General features: G+C 36.9%; 2 protein-coding genes across 5 annotated transcripts; one reads left to right on the forward strand and one right to left on the reverse strand.

The window, feature by feature from the left end:
- Positions 1 to 92: 92 nt before the first annotated feature.
- Positions 93 to 13,828, forward strand: LOC103035662 (troponin T, slow skeletal muscle). Of its 3 annotated transcripts, XM_022674062.2 has the most exons (13): positions 93 to 951; positions 2,506 to 2,651; positions 6,792 to 6,834; positions 6,930 to 6,943; positions 9,239 to 9,266; positions 10,363 to 10,420; positions 10,534 to 10,650; positions 11,339 to 11,416; positions 11,509 to 11,622; positions 11,749 to 11,858; positions 13,274 to 13,364; positions 13,461 to 13,501; positions 13,624 to 13,828. In XM_022674062.2, exons 3-13 carry the CDS (start codon positions 6,809 to 6,811, stop codon positions 13,670 to 13,672), a joined length of 726 nt encoding a protein of 241 aa, XP_022529783.1. In that variant the 5' UTR covers positions 93 to 951; positions 2,506 to 2,651; positions 6,792 to 6,808; the 3' UTR covers positions 13,673 to 13,828. The 3 variants fall into 3 exon arrangements, with proteins under 3 accessions (XP_022529783.1, XP_007233007.3, XP_049336059.1); XM_007232945.3 differs by lacking the exon at positions 93 to 951 and having other exon boundaries at positions 2,072 to 2,651; XM_049480102.1 differs by lacking the exons at positions 93 to 951; positions 2,506 to 2,651; positions 6,792 to 6,834; positions 6,930 to 6,943 and adding an exon at positions 8,115 to 8,872.
- dnaaf3 (dynein axonemal assembly factor 3) lies at positions 13,819 to 27,190 on the reverse strand. 2 transcript variants are annotated; one of them, XM_007232944.4, is made up of 12 exons: positions 27,082 to 27,190; positions 24,521 to 24,618; positions 24,295 to 24,401; positions 23,887 to 23,980; positions 22,847 to 23,007; positions 19,479 to 19,655; positions 19,150 to 19,272; positions 17,791 to 17,913; positions 16,572 to 16,857; positions 14,546 to 14,660; positions 14,356 to 14,430; positions 13,819 to 14,231 (listed from the first exon to the last, which is right to left on the reverse strand). In XM_007232944.4, the coding sequence occupies exons 2-12, from the start codon at positions 24,600 to 24,602 to the stop codon at positions 14,093 to 14,095; spliced, it is 1,482 nt and encodes a 493-aa protein (XP_007233006.3). In that variant the 5' UTR covers positions 24,603 to 24,618; positions 27,082 to 27,190; the 3' UTR covers positions 13,819 to 14,092. The 2 variants fall into 2 exon arrangements, with proteins under 2 accessions (XP_007233006.3, XP_049336057.1); XM_049480100.1 differs by lacking the exons at positions 24,521 to 24,618; positions 27,082 to 27,190 and adding an exon at positions 24,110 to 24,203.

The following is a 27,190-nucleotide window of genomic DNA, read 5'->3' on the forward strand; positions in this document are numbered from 1 at the left end:
AGTATTTGTGGTCTTTTGATTTACAAAGTGAAATAAAAAGCATGGGACCTCATTAAGTGGGGTCTAACTTAATTAGCTGGCCAGTAAAATTAGCTTTTTTTGTTTAATAATAAAGATAATTAAAGTTAATTTCTCATTCAATGTCTTTTGTTTATATGATTTTTGTAAATTAAAAATTTAAGACATTAAAACTATTCAGGACCACATACAAAATTGTTTTGTAAGGAAAACACAAAGAACAAGAATTGGAAAGAAAATGGATTTTAGTGGAAGGAGATCTTTAAAACATAAAAAACAGCTGCAACAGGCCAACTCTCATAGCTGGTTATAAAAAGAGCATTTCATAGAGGCAGAGTCCCTCAGAGGCAAACATGCAAACAAGCTCCTGGTAAACTTCTACCACAGTACTATCGAGATAATTCTTTCCCAAGGTGTGATCATGAAGTATTACAGCTTAGAAATAAGCCACTACATCGTGTGGTCTGGACGGCAGAACTGATCGTTAGGACTGATCTCCCCAACCTAGATAGTGACCATGCCAGCCAACTAAAGGGAAAAGCTGGCAACATCAGCAGGAAACTCAGGAACACCTTTATTTCCAGGGCTATTTCTTCTTTTGCATCACGCAAACTTAAATTTCCCCACCCCTATACAGACGGACAGTCAGCACTTTATTTTACTCAGCTCACAGCTGTATAGACACTTGTGGTACGAGATCTCGCGAGATTAAAACTGACGATATTTCTCGTCAGGCTTAAACCTCGCGGGGCAAAAAAAACAGTTAAGTGTGGACTTTTAAAGAGGGATCTGGCAACCCGATAGCGATAGAGTATGGTGGAGAGCAGCTCTCAGCAGAAGAGGAAAATTCAGGCATTTGTATAGAAGATGCTTCTGCTACATTTAAGTTGTATGTCTGGCTGCATTTTGGCTTTCCTGTGGAAACAATAAACGGTAACAGAGTGACCAACAAGACACAAACCATATATAAATACTGTACGTAAATCGTACACGTGACTGTTTCATAGGCAGTTGTACTAATCCCCTAGCTCTGTCTCTGTTTGCACTTCAAGCATAGTCTTAATATGACTGGTTATGGTTATGCATAGTTAAATTACAAGAGATTTAGGAGAAAAAAACACAAACCATAGTCTTAATATGACTGGTTGTGGTTTGCACTTATTGTTTGCACTATATATTTATTTTTTATTCTTATTTCTATTTCTAATAAAATCAATGTGTGAGAGAAACCAGTCTGTTAAGTTTGTGTTTCATTTTTGACGTTTTCTTTAAAATTTTATTTTTAAATCTCGTCTCGTCTCGTTTTCGTGAACCCAATATCGTGTCTTGTCTCGTCTCGTCTGGTGATATTAGTGTCTCGTCACACCCCTAATCATAACTGTTATGCTGTAATCTTGTAATTTCAATTTATTTACATTCTGCAAAATAGTTTTATTATACTCACATATAATGACAAAAAGAATTCTATTATATATCCCACCAATAAGTACATATGATCTAAAAGATTCAGAGAATCTGGAGAAAGGCATAAGGCTGTGGGTCAGTACTGGATGCTGGTGATTTTTAGGCCCTCAGGTGGTGGAGCTACATTAAAGATAGGCATGATTTTATATTGGCAAACACTGCATGGCTCAACACTTCCAGAAATCATTCTGTGAATACAGGTAACTGTGCAGTCCACAAACACAAGTTAAAGAAACTTGATTTTCACTCATTTCAGAAATTCTAAAATATGCAGGTCCTCACTCATTCTGTCTCAGAAAAAATCGAAGGTCCAACAATTCCAAAACATTCATGTCTATGATGAGTAACTTTCAACCAGAATTGCATATTGTCGCTGTCCAATAAAAAAACACTTATCTCCAAAACTGCAACTTTATAGGAGAGAGAAAAAACTTGTAAAGTTTCAATGGAAGTCAATGTAAAAAGAGTTTATTTTAGGTCATTTTGAAGAATTTCTATTGTTCCGTTCATCAAGAAATTTTGGAACAGTGTAGGGGACAGTTTGTCTGTTAAAATTATGTAATAAACTAAAAATCAACAAAAATGGAGAAGTGTTTTTCATAGGACAACGACGATATGTAGTCTGGTCATTTAATAAACAAAATATGTATACTGCTGTGATAATGTTAAAACATCATCTCTTTACCCATTCCCCACATATTTCCTTTTTCTTTTCTTTTTTTGTGGGACCCTTTAACTTAAATATAACATAAGAGTAGCAGGACTAGATCCTGCATAGTTGGCCTCTTTCCAACTAGTATATGGGGTATAAAGCTACATTCACCTGTCAATCACCACACACACGACTCTGCCCCACTGTGAGGGACTTTTTAATGTCTGTTGTGGCGTCTCAGTCGTTCATGATTGGCAGAAGCTCCACGTTTGCCTCGAGTGGATGGTGTTAGGATGTAATTATCATCCGTGCTCATCTGTCTGTCATCCATTACAAAGATTTCTCCCACAAAATCCCTGTAATCCACACAGTCCGCCCTGTCCATCACACACCCAGTCCTCCCTGTCCGTCACTGAAGAGTTCCTCTACAGTATAAACCAGTGACCAGCGCTCCATCAGTTTATTCTTCACTCACTTCTGAGGTTCATACACTGGTACATCCTGAAGACTGTGAAAGGTAAGGGGCCTATTTCAATTTCTGCATTTGCAAATTTAATATAACCACTTAACATATTAACAAAGTGTTCCTGCTTATTAATGTCCTTTTAAATATTCTTGAAAAGTCTTTTTTCTAATATTTTTTTAATAGCAAGAAAAAACAACCAATTGCCTTCCTGTTCTCAAAAACTGACTGAAAAGCTGTTTGTACAGTATTATATATTTGTTGCTGAGGTCTTTAAAAGGAATTAGGAACTAGTAGGGTGTACCATGATTTCTGCTTTTAGCTTCTTCCATGAAAGCTAAAGAATGCTGCACTGATCTAAAGGATAGGAGGGGCTTCATCCATTTAATGTGGATGTGATTTTTGCTGCTTGTCACTTCTATCTATTCACAAGGACATTTCTAGACAGACGCTGATGTCACGATCATTATTACCACCCACTGCACTGTTCACTGTGGGAGGTAATGAATTCTGTGCCATATTACTAGTACACATGTGACACTGTGACACTGGATCGGGGAATGTTAAATTCCACCAACTTCAGAAATGAAATGTGCCATTTAGCCGTTTTTTATAATGTGAGATTCAAAGTTTGAACACTAGGTGTCAGAAACGGGGCAAAGAGTCTAAAAGCGGAGAGAGTGCGCATTTCTAGCGCAGAAAAACGGGCCAAAGAGTCTAAAAGTGGACGTAATTAAGGAGTTTAATATTAAGAGACATCATGAAATTAAACATCAATTTGAAAAATCTTAGTTTACACAACACTGTCAAAGATAAAGATAGTAAGTCAAGTAAAATGGTGTGTAAATGAAATAATCAGAAAAAAAGTATATTTAAGTATATAAGCGGTATATTTCATTATTTGTTTTATTACAGAGTCTGTGGCCCGTGACTTTAAATATATTTCTCCTTCTGGCCCCCAACACCCCTGAACTACACCTTGTTCAAACTCTGATAATTAAAATCACCTTGCCATGAGCACACTGGCCTGTTGAGTTCAACCTCACTCACAAGATACCACCTCACTACAGATTTGGGGTGTTCCAAGCTGATTATGATAAATCATTTAAATACTGCTATCTCAATTTTGATATTTTAATATGTTAAATAAGTCTGCTGATATATTATTTTTACTTACTTTTTTAACATTTACTTGATAATTATTTGAACAGTGACGCACTTGATATTTGTTCTCAGTTCACCAAATTGGATGAAAAAATGGATTTGTTTATTTAAGTGAATCAAGGTGTCAAGGTGTAATTTTAATGAGAGTTTTTTTTTAGCACTTTTAATTCACTGAGTTTCTTTAGGCATTTTTATATAAACATATAAACCCATCCATTTTTACAGGATGAAAAGTAATAATACAATTCACTGATAAGTAGTTTCATTAATTCATTACAAAATTTGTATTTAGTGGTTGTTTTTAGGAACTTTCAATATTACATTACATTTAGCAGATGCTTTTATCCAAAGTTACTTATAACTAATAAATAATTATGTACATTTAGCAATAGAGGGTGTAAAGCTAAAAGGGAAATAGTGGGATAGAGGAGGAAAGGAGAGGAATAAAGAAAAGAGGTTAGAAGTAGTTCGTTTGTTAGAGATATTAGGACAGTGATCCACTGCAGTAAGGGCCTGGGGAGAAATAAATGGTGATGTCAGTGAAGTCATTGTTTGATAAATTATTCACTTTAATGCAATCCTTTTGATAACTTTCTTAAATTAAAGCTGAATCAAATAAAAGTCTTGAATATTGATTGCTTCATTATGAATATAATTTGTTTCAAATATTGTTAATACTTCAGAACTGCAGATAATAATACATGTAAATATAATTTCTGAATAACCTTTGTATAGAAAAATTGTAAATACAAATTTATCATTTAGCCAATTTATCCGTCATTAAACTTTTTGTAGTTTTATATAAGTGTGTTTCATTTATGAGCAACAAAAAGGCAATCCAGGCCTGTCTGTTCTCTGCCTGCAACATAATGTACTTGCACACAATGAATTGTTTAATGACTAACTCATCTGTTAATTTTATAGGCAATCCAGGATCAGCATGTCTATGAGTGTAATGATGTGTATCTCTCTCTTTCTGTCTCTCTCTCTCTGCGGTATGTTAGCTCATGCTGAGGACTGGATGAGGTCAGCTTTAAATGTTAATTCTGGGGGATCAAAGCTTCAAGCCAGCTTCAGATCATATCCCCATTGTTATCATGGTTAAACCACAGTTGCTCTTTTCTGTCTGATTGTGAGTCGTGGTCGTGTCCATTTCTGGCCGTCAGTCAGACGTCTGTTCACTCCGTCCTAAATCTGATCTCAGTGAAATCCCATTGCTTTCCTTTAAAGGAATTTGCTTAATACAAATGTTCTGTAAACCCCCTCTTCTAGGCTAAGTTACGCAGTTATATCACTTCCAGACCTACAGTGGTATAAAAAGTGTGGACACCCCTGATAATGTTCATGATTTTTCTTTATAAATTATTGGTTGTTTAGATCAGCACTTTTAGTTAAATATATCATATAGCAGATAAACTCTGTAATATTTGAGAAGTGAAATGAAGTTTATAGAATTTACAGTAAGTGTGCAATAATTCTTTAAACAATATGAAGCAGGTGCATAAATTTGGGCACCCTTTACGTTTTATTAATTTGAATACCCTCAGCACTAATTATTGAAAAACAAATTTGAAAATTTAAAAAGCTATCTCACAGATTTACACATAGTGAGAAAATGGAAGATCACAGGCACAGTTCTAGTTAAGACCTGAAGTGGCAGAACAAGAAAAATCTCACATAAGTAGAGGAGAAGGATGGTGAGAACAGTCATAGTCAACCCACAGATCAGCTCCAAAAACCTACACCATCAACATCTTTTGCTGCAGATGGAGTCACTGTGTATTGTTTTAACATTCAGCGCACTTTACACAAGTAGAGGCTGTATGGGAAAGAAAGTCTTTTCTGAGCACATGCCACAAACAGAGTCACTTGAGGTATGCTAAAGCTAAAGCACATTTGGACAGGCCAGCTTCATTTTGGAACAAGGTGCTGTGGACTGATGAAGCTAAAATTGAGTAATTTGGAGATTGGAATGCATGGTGGAAAAAGAACACAGCATTCCAAGACAAACACTTTACTGCTGCCCACAGTAAAATTTGTTGGTGGTTCATCATGCTGTGGGGCTGTGTGATCAGTGCTGGGAATCTTGTTAAAGTTGTGGGTCACATTGTAGTCAAGTTGTGCAGGGGCTGGATACTTCAACAAGACAACAACCCTAAACTCTGCTCAAAATCTAATAAAGCATTCATGCAGAGGAACAATAACAACGTTCTGGAATGATCATCTCAGACCCCAGACCTGAGTATTATAGAAAATCTGTGGTGTGATTTAAAGAGGGCTGTTCATGATCAGAAACCATCAAACCTGACTGAACTGGAGATGATTTGTAAAGAAGAATTTTCCGAAAGACTCATTGGAAGCTATTGGAAGTGTTTAGAGGCTGTTATTTCCGCAATAGGAGGAGCTTCTAAATATTGATGTAATTTAATGTTGTGGTGCACCTGCCCAATTTAGCTAACATAATTATTTCACACTTTCTGTAAATCCTATAAACTGCATTTCACTTGTCAAATATCACTGTGTTCATCTGCTATATGATATATTTAACTGAAATTGCTGATCTGAACAACCAATGAAAATGAAAATAAAGGAAAATCCTGGAAATGATCAGGGGTGCTCAAACTTTTTCATACCACTGTATTTTAACAGGATTGTTGAAATTATTTAAAAGGTTTGTTGACATTTGGTATATTTGACTAAAAGGTCTTAAATATGTACGATTGTTGCATTTTAACAAGCCGTACCCTGATTCATGCTGATGTACATATCGATACTTGGGCATACATGGTGTGTGTATTTCTGGATAAATCCCAAAATCTTCTCTGAAATGAGTTATTATCAGCTGGTGGCTGTGGATTAATGCTAATAATAACTGTAGCCGGCGCTAATACTGCAGTGTTTCCCTGTTGAAACTTCTCAAAACCCTCTTGATCATTTAATCTCTCATGAATAACATGACTGAAGAAGGTTTATCTTATTGTTGATGCATTTAATTTTCTTTCTCTCTCTCTCTCTCTCTCTGTTTTCTAGTGCCTGCCTTTTCCATCATGTCTGACATTGAGGAGGAGCATGAGTGAGTTGCTCAGTTTGTCTTTTTGTTCTATATTTCAAAAATTGTATTAAAGCTGAACTCCATTAACAGCAAAATCTCTTTCTGCTCTGTTTTAGGGAACAGGCTGGAGGTGAGGGCTGTGTTGTGATCATGTGTTTGTCATCTATTCAATACTTTACACACTAAATCACCTGTAGTGAGTTTTTGTGACAGAACTGCAATAAAAGCAGAGCAGGGCAACTCTTGGCACTATTCCACTGCATGTGTGGTATCCAAACCACTCATGTTTTGGTACCTGGTTTTAGCAGTGGCAGGGTGACACTGGAGACTGCTGACAGAATCATGTTTCAAATTTTTGCTTTGCAATTTTATGTCAAGTTGAGCAGTGTAGATAACATGCAGTGATATCCGCATGGTATCATAATGAACATGAACATAAAATTTATTTTTATTCTCTTGCATTCACATTTTGGTGTAATTGCTGAGTGTTAAAAGAAATCTGAAAGATATTTTCAAAGATCCAGCTTCTTTTTGTACCCTAAAACATAAAGCTTAAAACTATTTTTTGCATTCAGTTCACAGAGTGAAACAAAGGGTGACTGATCAGATGTAGCTTGACCTTCTATGTCACACACTATGTAATTTGAACTATTTTGAATAATATATAAAAATATAACTTTGTAAAGAAAGTGTCTCATTATGAAACTAATAACTAATTCCTAATAATAAGGAAAACTGTGGTAACTTGAAGAAAAGAGTAGAAAAAGTACATAATATTTCACTTTTATGTGTTTATTCCTCCTTTTTTCCAAGCTTACACACATACAGTGGCATGGAAAAGTATTTGCTCTTACAGATTTATTTTATTTTTGCATTTTCTTCATACTTACATTATAACAAACTTTGATATCAAACAAATATAACCTGGGTAAATGTAAAAAGCTTTTTTAAAGCTTAAAAGATATATTTACTTATTAACTTAAAAAAAAATCCAAACCAATCTAGCCCTTTGTATAAAAGTGTTTGCCCCTCTATAAATTAACTGTGATAAATCACACTTTTTGGAAAGCTGGGTTGAATTTCTCTATTAACCATAAGCAGGCCTGGTTACTGCCAGACCTGGAGAATCAAGAAATCACTTAAATAGAACCTGTCTGACAACATGAAGCAGCTAAAATATCTCAAAAGCAACACATTATACCCCGATCTGAAGAAATTCAAAACCAGATGAAGTCATTGATTATCTGTCAGTTTAGAAAAGGTTAGAAAGTAGTGGTGTCAATCGATTAATCTGATTAATCACAACAAAATTCTGTGATTAACCGATTAATCGTATTTGGGTTTTTTTTCATACGTAAATTATTAGTGGATATTTAAATGTAAATAAAAAAATGAATGTAAAAAATATATTAGTGGTGTCAGATAAAATACTAGTATATACTTGTATGTTTGAGGGGAGATAAAATCAACATAGGGTGCTGGAACAAAGAATGCGTGATAAACTGGACTGTAAAATTGGTTGTGGGGATTTCTGATTTTCGAACTTAATTTGAATATTTAAAAAATATCAGAGATGAGGAGCAGTGAAGTGCAGGAGTAAGGGAGAACTCTAACAGGGTCTGAGCTGGAAGTCTGAACCGGAGTTAATGCTGCACACCGTAAGAGTGCCGCCGTTCAGTCGTTCAGCCAAAAAATAGATCAGTGCGTTGGGCGGGGGCGGGGCAGGTTACGGCGGAAGTAGGAGTCAAACTTGGTGCCTTAATTAACTTGCGTTAAAAAAAATAGTAACGCCTTACTGATTGCAAATTAACAGCGTGCGTTAATGCCTCAACAATGACAGCGCTAATATAAAGTAATTTCTAAAGCTTTGGAACTCCAGAGAACTACAGTGAGAGCTATTATACACTAATGGAGAAAACATGGAACACTGGTGAACCTTCCCAGGAGTGACCGGACAACCAAAATTATTCCAAAAGGGCATGGACAACTCATCCAGGAGGTCACAAAAGAACCGAGAACAACATTTATAGAACTGCAGGTCTCACTTTCATCAGTTAAGGTCAGTGTTAATAATTCAATAACAAGATAGAGACTGGTCAAAAATGGTCTCCATGAAAGAGTTCCAAGACAAAAAAACTGCTGACCTAAAAAAACGGCTCATCTTACATTTGCCAAAAAACATCCTGATGATCCTCAGTACTGTATCTTTGTCTTTCTTTTCTATTCTGCTTAAGAAGCATTTGACTAGATTGATTAACATCAGTGTTTGTCAAAGTATAACAAGGCATTTGAAAGATAACTGTAATAACTGAAGTCTACTTAATAAAAGATAATTCTGTTTTAGTTCACTAACTGGAGATCAGATTTGTGATTGACTAACTACAGTTTATGTTCTTCATATTGTGTCTCTCCTTGTTCTGTTTAGGCTTTGAAGAAGAACGGCCAAAATACAAGTACGACTAACTTTACTCATTCTCTTTACACTCACACACATACTAGGGGTGCGCCATTTTGTATCATACGCAATAAAATCACCAACATTTTTTAATATTGCGAGTGATATTATACCCTGAAATATCGTCCCATATCAACCACCCCTAATCACACCAGGGTTATAATTGTTTGCTGTTTTTAGCAAAAGAAGAATTCAGACTGTTCTCATTCCCATTATATACAGTAAAAAGTAAAAACATTTTAGTCAGTCATCAATTGTGCAAGTTCTCCCACTTAAAAAGAAGAGAGAGGCCTGTAATTGACATCATCAGGGCAACAAAGGAGTGGCTTCATAAAAAGCATTTCAAGGTCCTGAAGTGGCCTAGCCAGTCTCCAGATCTCAACCCCATAGAAAACATTTGGAGGGAGTTTAAGTCCGTGTTGCCCCCCGACAGCCCCAAAACATCACTGCTTTAGAGAAGATTTGCAGGAAGGAATGGGCCAACATACTAGCAACAACAGAAAACGTTTGACCTCTCTCATTGCCAACAAAGGATATATTACACAGTATTGTTATTGACCAAATACTTATTTTCCACCATTATTTGCAAAAAAAATCTTTACAAATCAGACAATGTGATTTTTTTTCTCATTTTATCTACCAATGATGTCAACTACAGGCCCTGTCATCTTTTTAAGTGGGAGAACTTGCACAATTGGTGACTGACTAATTACTTTTTTCCCCAATGTATCTACTAGAGACAGATTATATCTGTCCAGAATTATTAATTTTACTTTAGACCTGGAAATATGGAGATATTTGGAGTGTATTATTAGTATCATGACATTCTGGATCATAGACCTCTGTTACAAATGTGATATTCTTGCATTTTTTTTATCTGAATTAGGGGTATGTCTGTCATATCATATGCAACAATAAATTTTGTTGCAGTAGTGTATTCTTAAAAAAAAATCAGTGTTTTGTCATATTGCCAAGAGTGTCGTTATTGTGTAAATACCATGAAATATTCATATCCAGGGCCATATCGTCCAACCCATAATACACATATAGACATATACACACACAGGAGCAGATACTTTGTGTGTGTGTTTTAGGCCAATGCACTCTCAACTGGCTCCTAAAATCCCAGAAGGGGAACGAGTGGACTTTGATGTAAGTATTTTTCCCACAATCAGCATCAACGCACAGTTTCTCACACACTTCTGCATTTCAGTACGATCTCTCTCTGCTCCAGTTCCTCCAGCTAAGTTTCATTATTTCTGTAGGACATCCACAGGAAGCGGATGGAGAAAGATCTACTAGAGCTGCAAACCCTGATTGAAGTTCACTTTGACCAGAGGAAGAGAGAAGAGGAAGAACTGATCGCTCTGAAAGAGAGAATTGTTAGAATCTATCTTTCCATCCATCAAGATAATTATCTACAAATACTCTTAAAATTATTATCCTAATTTCCAATATATTCAGAGGATCATAATTTTATCCTCAGATAATATAGGATATATAGATATATAGGACCATCTTTATGATCTCTGCCCTCTTGATGACACCAAAGTGTCATTCGTTATTATCTTTCCAAACTACGCCCATTCTGCATTTTAAAACACACTTCATATCACAGTGTCCATTGTTGAGCACCACAACAATGACCTTCAGTTCAAAATACTACTAGAGTACTACATAGCAGTCAGTTTCTGTTTGAATAGTTTCATTCACTCAACACCAATGTACAATGAACAATGGCCTTATAGGGAGAAAATAGTGAATAGTATATTGGTGCCATCTACAGGGCAAAAAGGGTAAAGCAGTTAACTTTGCATAAATATGATTAATATGAATAAAAAAACTGTATTTTTACAGACAGAGAATTTGTTGATATTTCTTCTTTTTTTGGGGGGAGGGGGGGGCTCTGCATCTTTGATGTAGCATATAGAGATTGATTTAAACATTTATTCATTTGTTTCTTCTTATTATTGTTGTAACAAAATGGGAATATAGCAGAAATGTGACTTGCAGTTTCTAACTAAAGTGTTTTTGTTTGTGTGTGTGTGTGTGTGTGTGTTCATGCATCAGGAGAATCGCAGGGCTGAGAGAGCCGAGCAGCAGAGGGTCCGAGCTGAGAAAGAGAGAGACAGACAGACCAGGATTGCGGTGAGAGCAAGGCGGGTTACTTGGATAACAAGCTCTACATAAGCAGCTGTTGCATTGCTTATAAAGACCACTTCTGTTCTCTCTGTTTTCAGGAGGAGCGTCAGAGAAAGGAGGATGAAGAGGCGAAGAAGCGAGCTGAAGATGAGGCAAAGAAGAAGAAAGTTCTGTCTAATATGGGAGCACATTTTGGAGGCTTTCTAGCTAAGGTTTGAAGGCTTTCTGAAAAATCCATGCCTTTTCAATGTTGTCTCTATGGAGACAGTATTGGTCCTTCCTTTCTAATGTTTTAAGATTTCTGTCTGACTGTGAATCATGTGTGTTTATTGGCACAGGTAGAGCAGAGGAGAGGAAAGAGACAAACAGGGAGGGAAATAAAAAGGAAGACTCTGGCAGAAAGACGCAAACCACTCGCTATTGACAACCTGAGAGAGGATGGACTGAGGTATACACCAACAATATTCAAACTGTTTAGGTAGCAAAAAATAAATATTTAAATGTCTGGAAGTACAGGCTAGAAAAAGTTAGTGAGACTCTATTAGTGAGACGCATTATTGAATGTATAAAGGTCTCATTCCATTTTTTTAATTAATTTTAAAATGTATAGTTGTGCCCTCTTATATAAATTAATGTCAAGTGAGCTGGTTTTTGTGAATTTTTTTTTTGGATTGGGCAGGGAAGAATGATAGGATTTTTAGCTTTTGCTCATGAATATTCATACATGCAAACATATCACCTCAGATTGGCTAACAGCACTGCAACATCAGAAGGCAGCAAAACGGACAACAGTTAGAAACAGTTGTCCATACATTGCATTAAACAGTACATTAATAACAGTTTTTGCAATGTCATACATTACTTTAAAACATGTGTAATGATGCCCTGCTAAGTGCAGTTCAGCCACTGACCTCTCTGTAAAACGTGAAATCCACTGGAGATCCTATGTAAATCCTATAGTTACACACAGGGGTGGGTAGTCCAGGTCCAAAAAGTATAAACCAACCCCAGGGTCACGATGGGAAGCTCTAAATATTGATTAGTTAGCTAATTTACACTGTTTACCCGAATTCTGCTTTTTACCTAGTTATGGTTAAATTCCAGGTACCTCATTTAAACGATCAATGGGTCATGGCGGTCGCGAGCCAAGGTGGGCAAGGCCATGAATACTAATTCACAGGTTGACATAGACACAGTGCTTTTCCTGACTGACTCATTTTTCTGAAGATCATCTTTTACTAGCTACATTGATGGTGTGAAAGAGTTTCATATGAAGCATGCATATACAACTCAGATAAATCTATGGTATTTCACAAAGAACAAGAAAAAGTGGATTTTAGCCTATTAATAAAGTGCACAAGGCCTGAATATTGACCAAAATTAAGAGTTGTCACAGAAAGCACTGGGGTAAAACTCTCTCATTGTTGTTTAGATCTTATTTGCAGCTACAGAAAGCATTCAGTGCATGTGACGGCCAGTAAAAATGTATCTATGATTAATAAATTTAATGGTTTACTTACTTTTTCTAATACACTGTTTGTGTATTATCATTAGCTTAGTTAAGAGTGCGTTTGTCTATCATTGTGATGTAGATAATAATCAGACAACATTTTAATAATAATTAATGCAGAAAAAAAACAAGTTAAATTACTTTTTTTCTTTCAACTATAGATTACAATTTTCAGTTTGAAAAACAATTTGTCAGTTACTGAAAGGGTTAGAAGATGGCTAACACATACCCACAGATGATAGAGAGATGGAATACATTCTCTACCTGTATACCATTAAGGTGGAGTTATGTACAAAACATTGTATATAAATCTCTTATGATTATATAAATGTATGATGAAAATGTGTGTGTAGAGAGCGTGCTCGAGAGATGTCGGAGTGGATCTACGAGTTGGAGTCTGAGAAGTTTGACCTGATGGAGAAGATGAGGAGGCAGAAATATGAGGTCAGAATAACATTTAGATTTCAAATTTTACATTTTAATCTACAATAAAATTGTCAACCTTATCAATAATACTTTACTTGTTTGATCTATTTCTAGATTAAAGTTCTTCTGAATCGCATCTCTCACGCTCAGAAATTGTAAGATCATCTTTTTTAGTGGAGTCTGGTAAAAGAAAAAATAACTGATAATAAGTGTGGATTTTCTTCATAGAATATGGTTTATGGTGACAGTAATGTAATTATCTTTGTTTTGTTTACAGTAAGAAAGGCACGGGTGGCAAAGGAAAGGTTGGAGGTCGTTGGAAATGAATAAACACCAATATATATATAAGATTTCACCACTAAAATATACAATATTTCACCAGTATTTAGTGGCTAATTGCACATAAGAAGTAATAAATATTAATAGTGGTTTGCTAACTGTATAATAATTATTGCACACTAAAACATGTCCATTTAACCAAACTCTTGTATTGTTCTGTCTTTATTATTCTGGGTTTCATTTTTTGTTTTACCTCATTCTCTGCTCTATATGGAAGGCCAGTTAACCAAACTGTGTTCATCCTTTTTTAACACAAAATAGGAAACACTGATCTGAATTGTCAGCATAATTCCGTTCCCCTATGTTCAGAGTTGTGTTGTACCATGGGTTTTTCTTTCAGAGTCTAATGACCATGAGTACATTGACATAACAACTGAGGGTATGTGCTTAGGCTGTGTGTGATCTCATCAGCTCTTCTGCAGTGTGAATACAGCATATGCATCACCACTCTGGTTACAAATTGGTATGAATCCTGCTTCTTTAGCAATCTGTTCAACCTTCACTGCAAAAGCTGCCTCCTGCTCCTTAGACAAATCCAGCAGGTACCTTGAACACACAAAAACACACCAACACACAATAAAGATCAGCAACAAGGCAATTAACAGCTTGCACACTGTGTTCAGTCCCTAACTGGATGTTAGCAAAATCACAAAGTGAAAGTTAGACCTACTTGGCGAGTTCCACAATCAGGAGAGCATCCGGTGCAGCTATTCCCTTTAGTGAAGAATCTAACTGATGGACCATGCTGATGAGACAGAACATGTACAAGGTGGTTAGAATCAATATGACAACCAATACATTAATGTAATCCCTAAAAAAAATACATTTGTGTGCAAAAGAAAAAGGCATAAATGTCATACCTTGCTGAACAGTAAATGACGTTGAACAGATGACTGTATCTGCTTTTCACGGGTAGTTTAGACAGGGAATCCGGAGATAGAAATGATACACTCACTCCACCCAGGCTCATCAACTCTACACATGCCCACAAGCCATGTACACAAGTACAGTTAGAAACATAGTTAAGACTTTGAGAAAAATGGATGAGTTATTATAAAACTTAAATCTCAATATCCTTTGTATTGTGATACGTATCATATATCCAGATGTGTGCCAATACACAGCCCCAATACACACTAAAAGCAGACACTGATTTACTGAGTGTACATCGTATATATATATATATATATATATATATATATATATATATATATATATATATATATATATATATAAATAACTAAAAAGATGCAGAGCTTTCAGACCTCAAATAATGCAAAGAGAACAAGTTCATAATCATAAGTTTTAAGAGTTTAGAAATCAGTATTTGGTGGAATAACCCTGGTTTTTAATCTGTTTTCATGCATCTTTGCATGTTCTCCTCCATCAGTCTTACACACTGCTTTTGGATACATTTATGCCACTCCTGGTGCAAAAATTCAAACAGTTCAGCTTTCAGGTTTGATGGCTTGTGATCATCCATCTTCCTCTTGGTTATATTCCAGAGGTTTTCAATTTGGTAAAATCAAAGAAATTCATCATTTTTAAGTGGTCTCTTATTTTAAGAGAGAGCTCTTATAAGAGCTCTCTCTCTCTCTCTCTCTCTCTCTCTCTATATATATATATATATATATATATATATATATATATATATATATACTTAAGTAAAATTACTGGTTTCAAAACTACTTAAAGTATAAAAGTAAAAGTAATGTAAACACATTTTTCTAAATATTAATGTTGAAAAATGTGGGATTCACTTTGCTGCCTGTAAGTCACATATATGGAATTGAAATACAATGTAAATATATTAAAGAAGCTTATTTTGGCTCGAATTACCTTAAGTCTCTGCACGGATCATCTTCATACTAGCCTACATATGTCTGCTATGTCCTTGCTGGAGTGTGATGTGATGGTATGTTTTTATATACTTCTCATCCAACCATTTTTTAAACAATGACAAGCCAGAATGAAAAAATAGATAGCAAGTATAGATAACCAACTTTTCTACTTAAGCAAGGTAACAAGTTATTTGTACTTCACTATCTGACACCTACCTGATACTTGTTTAAATCTGATAACGTCTGATCTTCCTTTTCCCTTAATCCACTTAATTAATGCTTTGTGAGTTCTGTGACATGTGTAATATTTTATTGGCAAATCAAGTCATTTTTGATGGTTATCCTCCAGGAGAAGAACAAGAAAGAACACATCCCTTCAAATACAGCCTAATTATACATCCAGATTATTTATGACAGGATTTTGGGTTTGGTATCCACATCTGCAAAGCTGATACTGTTGGGCCCTCAAGCAAGGCACTTAACCATTTCTGCTCCAGGGGAGCTGTAACCTTCCTGACCCTGATCTTTAGAGCAAAGGATTTTAATGTATTGTAAAAGTGTATAATAATGATTACAATAATAGTACAAAATTATTAGTACTTCAAGTTTTTGTTGCTTTGCAACAATGGCACATTGTTCTGGTTACCATTTTTTTTATAATACATCATTGTAATCTCATATCACTATTAGGACTTAGATCAGTATATTGTCAAATTTGTAATTCTTGCGTCTGGGCTTCCCCTACAGTCAGGATTTGGAAATTGAATTTCTGAGAATACACAGTTTTGGATTCGGCTAAAAGAAGCATGTGGAGTTGGGTAGTAGAGCAATATTGAATAATTTTACACACATGTAAATACAATGTGTGTAATTCTCCCCAAAGTAATATAGTGTAGTTAGCAGTGTGCTATGCCCATAGTAGAAACAATAGAGATGCTATAATCCCTAACACAATTTGAAGCTGTAACTGTAAGGGTAAACAAAAAAATGAATAGATGCATTAATACAGTGCTGGATCAGATTCAGATCAGATTAATGCTGTTACCTGATTGAATAGTCCTGTGCTGTGTTTTGGGTTGTGTATTTACTTCTGTTTGTATTTGTCTCTCTGTATCGACTACTTGTGTCTCTTTTTTGGTTGTTTGGTTCTCTGCAGAGTTTTGATTCTGGGGATGCTGCTCTGTTTCATCATTGGTTGATGCACCAGGCTGTGGTTGTGTTTCTGTTGCGTGACTGTTTGAGCCATTCTGTGAATCACCACGGTGGCCCCCTCTAGCTGAGAGAGACTCAAACAGCATCTGGACGTTCACTATAGAGATATCCTGAGCCGTCTAATAAAGAGACAAAAAAAATAAGGGATTAAGGGAAAATAGGGTGCAATATCTTTACATAAACTGAACCTAAGTTAAGTTGTTTTTTTGTTATAAGAGCTTGACATCAACAGGTTTTCTGATTTTACTATGTACAAAGAAACTTAAATGCATTAAAAGTATGGTGACTGACTAAAAAAAAGACACTGGAATATTCCTTAAACGTAACTTGCCTGATCTGCTTAAATGAGAAAGATTAACTAGTAATGGATCCAAATAGATAAGAGAAAGAAAGTTGTATAGTGCTATAAAAAGAGGAGAGATACATGTTAACTATTGTTTCTTAACACTTGACCAGGTGCCAAAAAGTGTTCTTCATATGGTGCCAAAGAAAACTGTTGCTGGTTCACACATCCATGTAATGTAAAGGTTTTAAACTAAGTAAAATACAACCATAACCTTACTTAAAGATTATTAAAACTAAAAAATATATGTTTCTTTTGAGAGACCAAAGAATGCTCAACATTTTTTTAAATTTTACAGTAACAGTTACAGTAACTATTTGCTATAGTTAGCAAATAGTTTTGTGACCCTCAACTTTTGTCAGCTACAGAACACTGCACTGACCTGTGGAATAGGTGTAAATTCCTACTGCACTGAATGTGAATGTGATTTCTGCCAAAGTCAATGGACAATTCTAGCCAGACACCACCTGGTCACAATCATAAATGCCTTCTATGTCATTTTTCAAGTACAAACTGTGAACCGACTAAGAATCTTAAATACCTGCACAAATTGTGTCCCATTAATCTGGCACCCACTAGGTCTCGCTCAAACTCTGATAATTCATCATAAATCTTGCCATGAGCAGGCTGGGCAGATATAACACCTCACAATTCATGGTGACATTTTATGAATAGTTTTGTCTCTGGTGTTATTGTTGTTTTCCTTTACCTTCACATGCTGCTTGTTTTGTGTCTTCAGAAGATCTTTGTTCTCAGTTTCAATGCCAAAAGAGAGGTAGGGACTCGAGACAACGTCTCCCCAGTATCCTCTTACTGCCATCCTGTCTCCTCTCTGAAATCAAATGTATCAAATGTGTCAAACGTATTCACATTCATTACTCAGAAGTATAGATACTAGGGTTTAAAATACTTCTGTAGAAGTTGAAGTAACAACTTAAGCTTTTTCTCAAGTAAAAAAAAAGTATGGCTGTCAAAACTACTAATTTTTTACATTAGTCCACAAGAGCCTATAGTGCACTACCCCCCTCTCTAAAACATTTCTAAAAGCCATAATGACTATAATATTATATCAAAATGTTACTGTTGAACATTTTGGGATGCACTAGGCATCCCATTCTACTAAATCCCATTCTACTTTCAACCACATATATGTCCACTAAAAATAAATGCATTTATGCATAGTAGAATGCAAATATATTAAAGAAGCTTAGTTGGGACATTTTGCTAGAGTTCTCTTGAGTCTCTGCAGGGATCATCTTCATACTAGGCTCCATATGTCTGGTGTGTGTGATAGTGTATAGATAACCAAAATGTGTACTTAAGTTAAGGTAATGTAGTATTTGTATTTCATTACTTGACACCTCTGTCTAAAACACACACAGACAGACACACAGGTGGATATTGCTCTCTTTATACTGGTAGTAGAACAATCATCTAATTTGCAAATCTTAAACTAGTCCTAAAGGGTACAGATTTTTACTTTAACACAAATTGTAACATAAAGTGAGAAAGGGCTGCTAGTAATGATTTCTCTAGTGGTCGATTAATCTTACAATTAGTTTTTACATTAAGTGATAAATGAACTATAATTTACATACCTAACATAACATACCTAAATGCCCTCCATAAAAATAACTAACTAAAAATAACTTCTTGGAAGCTTCCAGGAGAGCTACTCAAAGGGGCCGAGAAACTTTTACTATCGGCACTGTAGATTAAGGGGAATAACCATTGCAGCCCTAAAGTGTACTATTTGAGGGTTCCTGAGTACCAATTGTTAGTTACTGTCTTAAAACACAATTTATCAGCTTAAAATATGTTGTGACAGGTTATTAATTTTACCTTTGGGTACTTCTCCATGCTAACAAACACTGTTTCTTAAACAAGTGATTGGGTTTGCACGTCTTTATGAAAAAACTGGCAAAACAGGTCTCAGATCAGTGTATGTGACAGATTCTGTCAATCATGAAACACGGAGAATGCGGGAGAATGCTTCGTGAAATTCTTTCTCACAGAGACCTGTCACAAGCATAGCAAATATGATACTTCCCATGCCCAAGTGACTTACGTGATTAAATACGCGTGTGGAAATCAGACTCTGATTGGTCGTCTGATATAACCCTTCCCGCATCTCAAAAGCCACGCCCCTCTCCCGCCATTTGATGTACTGCTGTCTGTTTATGACTTCACACTGCAAGACAAAAAGGACAGCAGAGAACAGATTTTAAATTCAAGAATATATATAGATGTGATTTAAATATGACACTTAAAGACTCGCAGGACAGTGCAGCATTCTTTACCTTACGGCACGATACTACTTCCTGTCCAATGATATTGGTATGTCAGTGTATTATAATTTATTATGAAAAAAACACACATGTATGGAAAGTTACAAACCCCTTTAGGATGGAGTTTCATGGTGAGGTCCCAGTCGAAGCAGCCTTTGCGGGAGTCATAGCGTGTGCCCAGGTGTTGTCTGACACGGGCGTCCCAGGCTTTAAACACGCTGGCTGGGGAGGAGGGGGGGTGCTGCCACTGTTTGAATAGTCGAGCTAGCTCATCTCTCTCCTTGAACTACAAGAAAGGTCACAGCAAAATACAGGAAGTATTACTGAGAGGGACTTACTTAAATTAAATTATCAGTGGCTACACTGTAAGCCCGTAGAAGTTTAATTTACTTAATAATTCGAGCTAATTTATTGCCTCAATTTTTAAAGTAATTTTTACTTACATCTTGAGTTAATTCAATTTCAAGTGTATTTAATGTTTTAATGTTTTTGTTATAGCAAAATATATGTTTTGCACAATAATTCTACTCTGAGTCTGGTGAACAAAATAATTTTGATTTTATCCTTCTTTTTTATTTTATTTAAGTAAAAATATGGATTTGAAATATTAAATTTGAAAATTAGATGGTAAAAGAGAATGTTATAGGGTGAATAGGGTAGTATACACAAATAGTTAGCAGCTCAGAAAATTATGCTTGCTCTTACAGCCAACAACAGAGATGCCATATCCTAATATAAGATAGCTTTTAGAGAATGAGTACACATTGACGTGGAGTGTCAGAAACTGGAGTACATGATCGCCGGTTTGAATCCCTTTTTTGCAGTTTGCAGTTGGCTACCGGAGCCCTGAGAGAGCTTAATTGGCCTTGGTGGGCAGATGGTGCTCTCTCCCCACATCACTCCAAAGGGTGATGTCACTCAGCACAAGGCATCTGTGAGCTGATGTATCAGAACTGAGTCGCTGGGCTTTCCTTCGAGAGCGCTGTGATGCTATTTAGCAATCCTGCATCAGCAGCAGTTCAAAAAGAGGCGGAGTCTGACTTCACATGTATTGGAGGAGCCATATGCTAGTCTTCACCCTCCTGGTGTTGGGGCAATATTACTGATGGAGGAGTCCGAATCAGTGGGTTGGGCAATTGGCCGTGTAAATTGGGGAGAAAATGGGAAAAAATAACAAAATAAAGAAAGAAACTGGAGGACATACCAAGTATGCAAATAGATAGTGCCAAAAGCCAATAAAAAGAAGCAGTCAATGGCAACAGATTTACTGTTATTGTAATCAACCCAAATATTCCTGTTTTAATGTACATGTGGCTAAAAATGTTCACCTAACTCAAAATAGTTAGGTAATGTTTGGAAATATTACAAACAAATTGTTGGTTTGCAGTTTATATATGGATGCATACTACAATATGGACAGACAAGAAAAAAACAAAAAACATTTTAAACTGTATGCTTTAGAATTGAGTTTTACATTGTGCATAAAATGTACATTGTCATATACTCATATTAGTTTGTCTATTTCAGGCATTCCTGATTGAAATTTATCAGGTATCATGCCATTATCTTTTTTTTTTTTTTTTTTGGCCCAACCACCACCCCCCCTCTTCGGAGGACAATTAATACTTTATTTTTATTTATTTATTTATTTTATTTTTTTATTATTATTATTATTATTATTATTATTATTATTTTTTTTATATATATATTTTATTATTATTATTTTTTTTATATATATATATTTTGTGTGGATATAGTTGTGGGAGTTCAGGGTTGGAAGGATCGGAGTGTGAGGTACAGGAGGGGGGTACAAGAAGAAGAAAAAGAAAAGAAAAAAAAAAAAACTAAACAAAAAACAAACAAACATACAAAAAAAATAATAATAATAAAATAAAATAAACATAAAATAAACAAACATACATACATACACATACTCACATATCTAACGATACATATGCTTATACATATACACACATACATAAATATACATACATATTAATACATACACATAAATACATACACACACACGCACAGTTACTTCTATTCTGTTGTTTTTTGCAAAAATATGTCATGTGTTACGGATTATGTCATGAAATGCCTACCACAATGGAGGCATGAAACCGCCACCATGCCCCTGCGATCCAGAGGCAGATAGGGAAGAACCCAGTGGACCCAGACCATCCACAGCCCATTAGGAGCCCAGAAGACCCGCGGCCACACATCCCGATGGTAACCATGCGCACACCCCAGATGAGGACGGGGGAGACTCCAGACGAAGCCCCCATGGCAAAGAGCAAGAGTCCAGAGAGCCAAAGGAAGCGAGCAGCCCACCCCCCCGGCAGGCCAGCACCCCCTGCACGAGCCGAGCATGCGGCCCCCGAGATCCCAAGCACCCGGGAACAGCCCGACACCCGGCAGGCCCCCCCCCCACGCCAAGGGGGCCCAAGCCACCCCCAGGCCACGGCCACCAAGGGGGCGGGCCAGAGACCACATTAGGGCATCCGGCCACGCACCCAGGGACCCACGGACGCCCACCCCCCCAGGAACGGCAGTGACGATCGGCGGAGAGCAGCGTGGAGCGGTAGGGAGGGCAAAAACCCGCCCTCCGCAACCATGTCCCACAGGTGTCCATGCTCAGTCAGCCCCAAACCCAGGGCCAACTGTTCACGCACACATGCACATTCACACACCCGTCACACACACATCCGTCACACATACACCCGTCGCACACGTGCACATTCACTCACAGACCAGTCACACACACCAGTCACGCACACCAGTCACACACACAGAACATACATAAACACCTAATGCGGGCATGTGGGCACCAGTAAGCCAGCGGCAACCTAGGGAAGCAGCCAGCCCGGCCCCGAACAACCACCCGACCCACACCCCAGGCAGGGTGCACGAAACCAGGGTGTGAGAAGACCTGACCCCCCTCCTGCTCCCACCCAGCATGTTGCAGTGATATGAATGTGTATAATGAGAAGAATGAATGAAAGCTACAGTGCTATTAAAATTGGAGGGACAGCTGTAATATGAGAACTGAATAACAGCACCCAACCACACTGCCCCCCCAAAGGCCCTCAATGTCTAAAATGCGAAATAAAATTGAGGAGCAGGGAGCACCTGCCCCCCAAAACCCTATGTGTAATATGATGTGTGTAAGCTGTATGATGAGTTTGTATGTGTAATGCGATGTTAGACTGAGTAGGAGTCGGGGAAGGGCCAGGAAAGGACCGAGGGGCAGAGGACTACCCCCCGGGGGAAGAGAGCCAACTACTGCTGGCTCACTAGGCACCCAGTTCCATACACCCAACCGCAGTACAGGGGAGGCAAGTCCAGGGTGTAGAGCGGCTACGGCCCCAGGACACCGCCGCTCTGCAAGACAGCATGCCATTATCTTGCTTGATGAATGTCACCACAATCCTGCTGACATAAACATACACACCCACACACTTACACACACCCACTGACCTTGAGAAGACTAGTGTTGAAGCACAGGTGTTCCTGAGTGTGTGCATCAAGCGTGTCAGTGACTGCTAGAGAAAGTTGAGCAGCAACATGTTTCAGTGTCTCTTCAGTCTGACAGCGAATTTCAGAGTTCCCAAAAAGCTCAAGAAACACCTCTGTCTTTTCTGTGTAATGAAAAAAGGAAAACAAATCATACACAAGTCATATATTATAACAAGAAAAAATACACTATATGGACAACAGTATTGGGACACCAACTCTTTCAGCATTACTTTTGAAATTAAGTGTATTTCTAAGCCTGTCATGATAGCTTTTTTTTGTGGATGATATATCATGCCAACAGTTATTGTGATAAACTATATTATTGTCATTTTAAGACCGATTTTAACTCGACTGACTTAATGATAATAGTATAGAATAACAAAGCAATTATACCCTTTTAAATACAACACATTTTTTAACAATCATAATTTGGAAAACGTATACTCTTTTATTTACCTACTGCAGTTCACACTGTGTTTATGGAGTTGCAGTTATTGAAGCATTGGCCATTTAGCATGACTGGCTAAAATACTGTTCTATGTTATATATGTGAACAAACATTTAAATAAACACAGTAGACGATATCACGATTATCAAATATTATTAAGGTCCATTTATTGTATGATAAGTTGATAATGTAATTATTGTGACAGGCCTATGTATTTCAAAAGAGTCTCCACTACACTTTAAAGCACTACTGTGAGAATGTGATTGCATTCCATGACAACAGTGTTAATGAGGTCAGGAAGTTGGATAATCACAACTCTACCTTCTCCAAAACTCCACAACAACTCACCCCAAAAGTATTAGATTTATTACCCTAAATCAGTGTTCCACTGCTCCACACCTCAATGCTACGCCAAGTTAATATTTTTTTGCTCCAGAGAGTCCTATTTTATTTGTAATACTTCTCTATAATTACTAGACTGTGTGTGTGAATGCATGTATCAGAAGGGGTGTCCACAAACATTGTATATGGATATAATGCACTTTGCACTCACCATGCATGCCCATGATCTCATGAGTAGTCAGAGACAGATAGAGCAGCAGCAGCTGCCTTGCAACAATCTCCATACTGTTCTCAATGACCCAAACCTGCAGAGATAATACAAATATTGCAACAAATGACAAATGGGTGTTAACACAATAGTGGCCATTGTGTTTGGGTGTCACTGTGAAGCAAAGGTTATTTATCCTTGCTGAGTGCTGCCTGGAGTTCATCACCTTTTGGCAAGCTGAAGTACCTAAAAGCACAGTTGGTAACGTCTTGTTTATCCAAAGGGGTAAAGTTAACTTGTTGTCCTGCTTGTTTTCAATGCTAAGCATACATGAAAAAAAAATGAAACTGATCAATACAACTGCAAAAAGGACTTTGCAAGTAGTGTATTATTGTCATATTTGTCACCTACATGAAGCGTGTCAGTCTCTTTTAGACCTGCAATGGTCTTCAGAATGTGTTTTGGGTCTGCAGCTCCCAACAGAAGAACATTTACCTCCCCCGCTGGCCTTAAAGTGCCTGTGTGCATATGAGAATGGGATCTGGTATTAGAAATGTGCCCAGTCTAGGTGGTTAAAAAAGAATGTACTGGCAAATACTTTACATGTGTATTAGAATAAGGAACTAACTGATCTCACCTGCATTGAGAAGATCTCTTGCTGGTCCAAATCCCCACCAAGTGATGCAGCCTGCACCCTCCACAGTCCGACCAGTACTCATTCTTATAACAAAATACCTGTAACCATGAAAAGAACAGTACAGTACCTTTGAGACATTTTAGAAAACTTTTATTGAACAGTAAAAGACTGAGCCACCTGTAAACACAATTGTGAAGTGTGTATTGAAACAGACAGATGGCAAATTGATGGATATGAATAGAGCAGTGTTCTCCTTGTTAGGGAGACTTATTATAGAGCAACAGGGTCTTTTATTCTGTCACAAACTCCAGAGATTTCAACTTTTCTGAATCATTTTGCTCAGATTGTTCTGATCACTTTTGCTAATACAGGTGCCCTAAAACACAACAGAGTAGAAAATAACACTTTAAACCACAGACTCTAAGAGTGTAGGCTTTGGCTGGTAGGCCAAACACCCAGGTACTTTGGTCCCAACCCACTGTATGTATTATCTTTATTTGAGGCTGATAAAGTTGATTAATTTGACAATTTAGTCAAATCCACCAACCACCATCTCCCTTTAATATGTTTAAAAATCATATTAAATTGTGATAAAAACAATTATAAGCCACCAGAATACCTTGAATGTGCCTTACCATAGGTTTAACAACTCCCCAGAATGAACATTCGCCAAAAAAATGTTCCCTCACTCTGTGTTTGGATGGTATTGTTGGAAGGCATCATCCAACACATCATTCAAAATCTTTAACCTGTCTTTAACTGTGCTGACTGTGTAGGTCATACCCTACAATCATAGAAATGCTTTTGGGGTAGTGGTGGGTCAGCAGTTAGAGCACAGGTATTGACACCATTGATGACAAGATTATGAGTTTGATACCCAAATTTGATGGGCTGCCACTGTTGGGCCCTTGAGCAGGTATCTTAAAGGAGAAATTCAGTGTGAAAAATGGACTTTAGGTGAAGTGAAACTGTAACACGTACAAAATTTTGTCAAAAAGCTGATGCAGGCTTACAATGCTGTGCACTCTCAAAGTTCTCAGTCCCTCGTTTTAAATGTCAGGGTCCTCAGAATTCTACTAACGAAGTGTGGGGGCAACTTCTAGCTTGTTAATAGTGTAAAAATAGTGATTTCTTTGCATGGCCGCGCTATGCTTCCATCGCTAGCACTGAAATCCTGATGAAAGCGCTGTATTTCACAATGCTGTGGAAGAATGGCGGTGGGCTATTTAACAGAAGTTCATACTCATTATCATGTTTCACTACACCCTAACTCATTTAAACCTCACTGCTCCCCGGGCACTGCAGCAAAGCTGCCCATTGCTCAAGCATAGGTATGGTGAATATGGATGTCTTGCACATGCTGAGTCATGAGACATGCTTTTTCTTACATATAGCACAAATGTACAAGCACAAATCACACTTAGTGAATGTGCAATTTTTGAAGATCTATTTCCACAGATCTAAAAGCAGATGGCAATTCGGGCCAGTTGACCAGTCAGTGAAGGTACTGATAACATTGCCTCAGCAGAATGAAGCTTCTTTCAAATTATTGCAAGTTAGGTTTTTCCACAATTATTCAAATTATTGTGTTTTCTCTAAAACTATGATGCACCTATGATGATCTCTGTCTTTTAGCCATGCATCAGCAACAGCTGAAAATACTCTTTACAGAGAGACATTTCTTTCTCAGTACGAATTGCCTCATAATAATAATAACACAAACAGTGTTTCACTGTACTCTTGGAATGACCACCATTATTAGTCAAAGCAAATTAATCCATACAAGCTTAGACCATTTCTGATTATTATGGCAAAACTAAATTAAGTGAGCAAATTATTCAATTTGTTTCTTATTGTGGGCACATAATATTTTACGGTTAAAATCCTAATGTAATATACATGACACAAGAACTATTTGGAACGTAAACATTCATTTAAGCATATGAATAGATAAATGGTTGAAAAAGACCAATTGAAGCATATAATAATAGCAATAATACACTTCAAATAACTCTTAATTTAATCCAGCACACCTAGCTACATACATACAGTAAATCAGATGAAATAAACAAACACACAACACACTGAAACACTATCCTGTGATGTTCAGAATATGTCACTTAGGAACTTAATGAGTTAAATAAAGTAAAGGACAGTGTGCTGTAAGGAACTTTACACAACTTTTAAAAGGTCTATGACACATAAGCCAAGGCTTCTCACCTGCACTGGGTCTTTTAAAGAAGCAGTGTTACCAAAACCCTTAAAATGTCCATATTTTACTAGGTGTATTTATAACGTGTTAAAACACTAACCTTGCTAGCTAGTTAGTTTGCTACTGAAATAACCTAGCTAACCTAGCTAGTTAGCTAACGTTAGCTAACACAGTTTAAAGTGAGTTATCTAGTACTAAACAGCTACAACCTTCTTTAATGCATCTAAGGTTAATGCTTATTGTGGGGACTTCACACATCAACGTTTTCATCTATATGTTTTAAGCTACTTAGTTAATAACATAACAGCTTATTAATATATTAATGAGAAATAATACGCTATTTACTCACCTACGCTCTCACTGAAGACCCGCAGCTCACAGCTCAGTTAAGTTTGTGGACTTGTTGCTTGGCAACAGTGAACCGTGTGGCGGGAGCCGCTGCGCTAAGGACACGCCCC

This window comes from Astyanax mexicanus, chromosome 6 (assembly GCF_023375975.1).
Source record: "Astyanax mexicanus isolate ESR-SI-001 chromosome 6, AstMex3_surface, whole genome shotgun sequence".
Taxonomy (NCBI): domain Eukaryota; kingdom Metazoa; phylum Chordata; class Actinopteri; order Characiformes; family Acestrorhamphidae; genus Astyanax; species Astyanax mexicanus.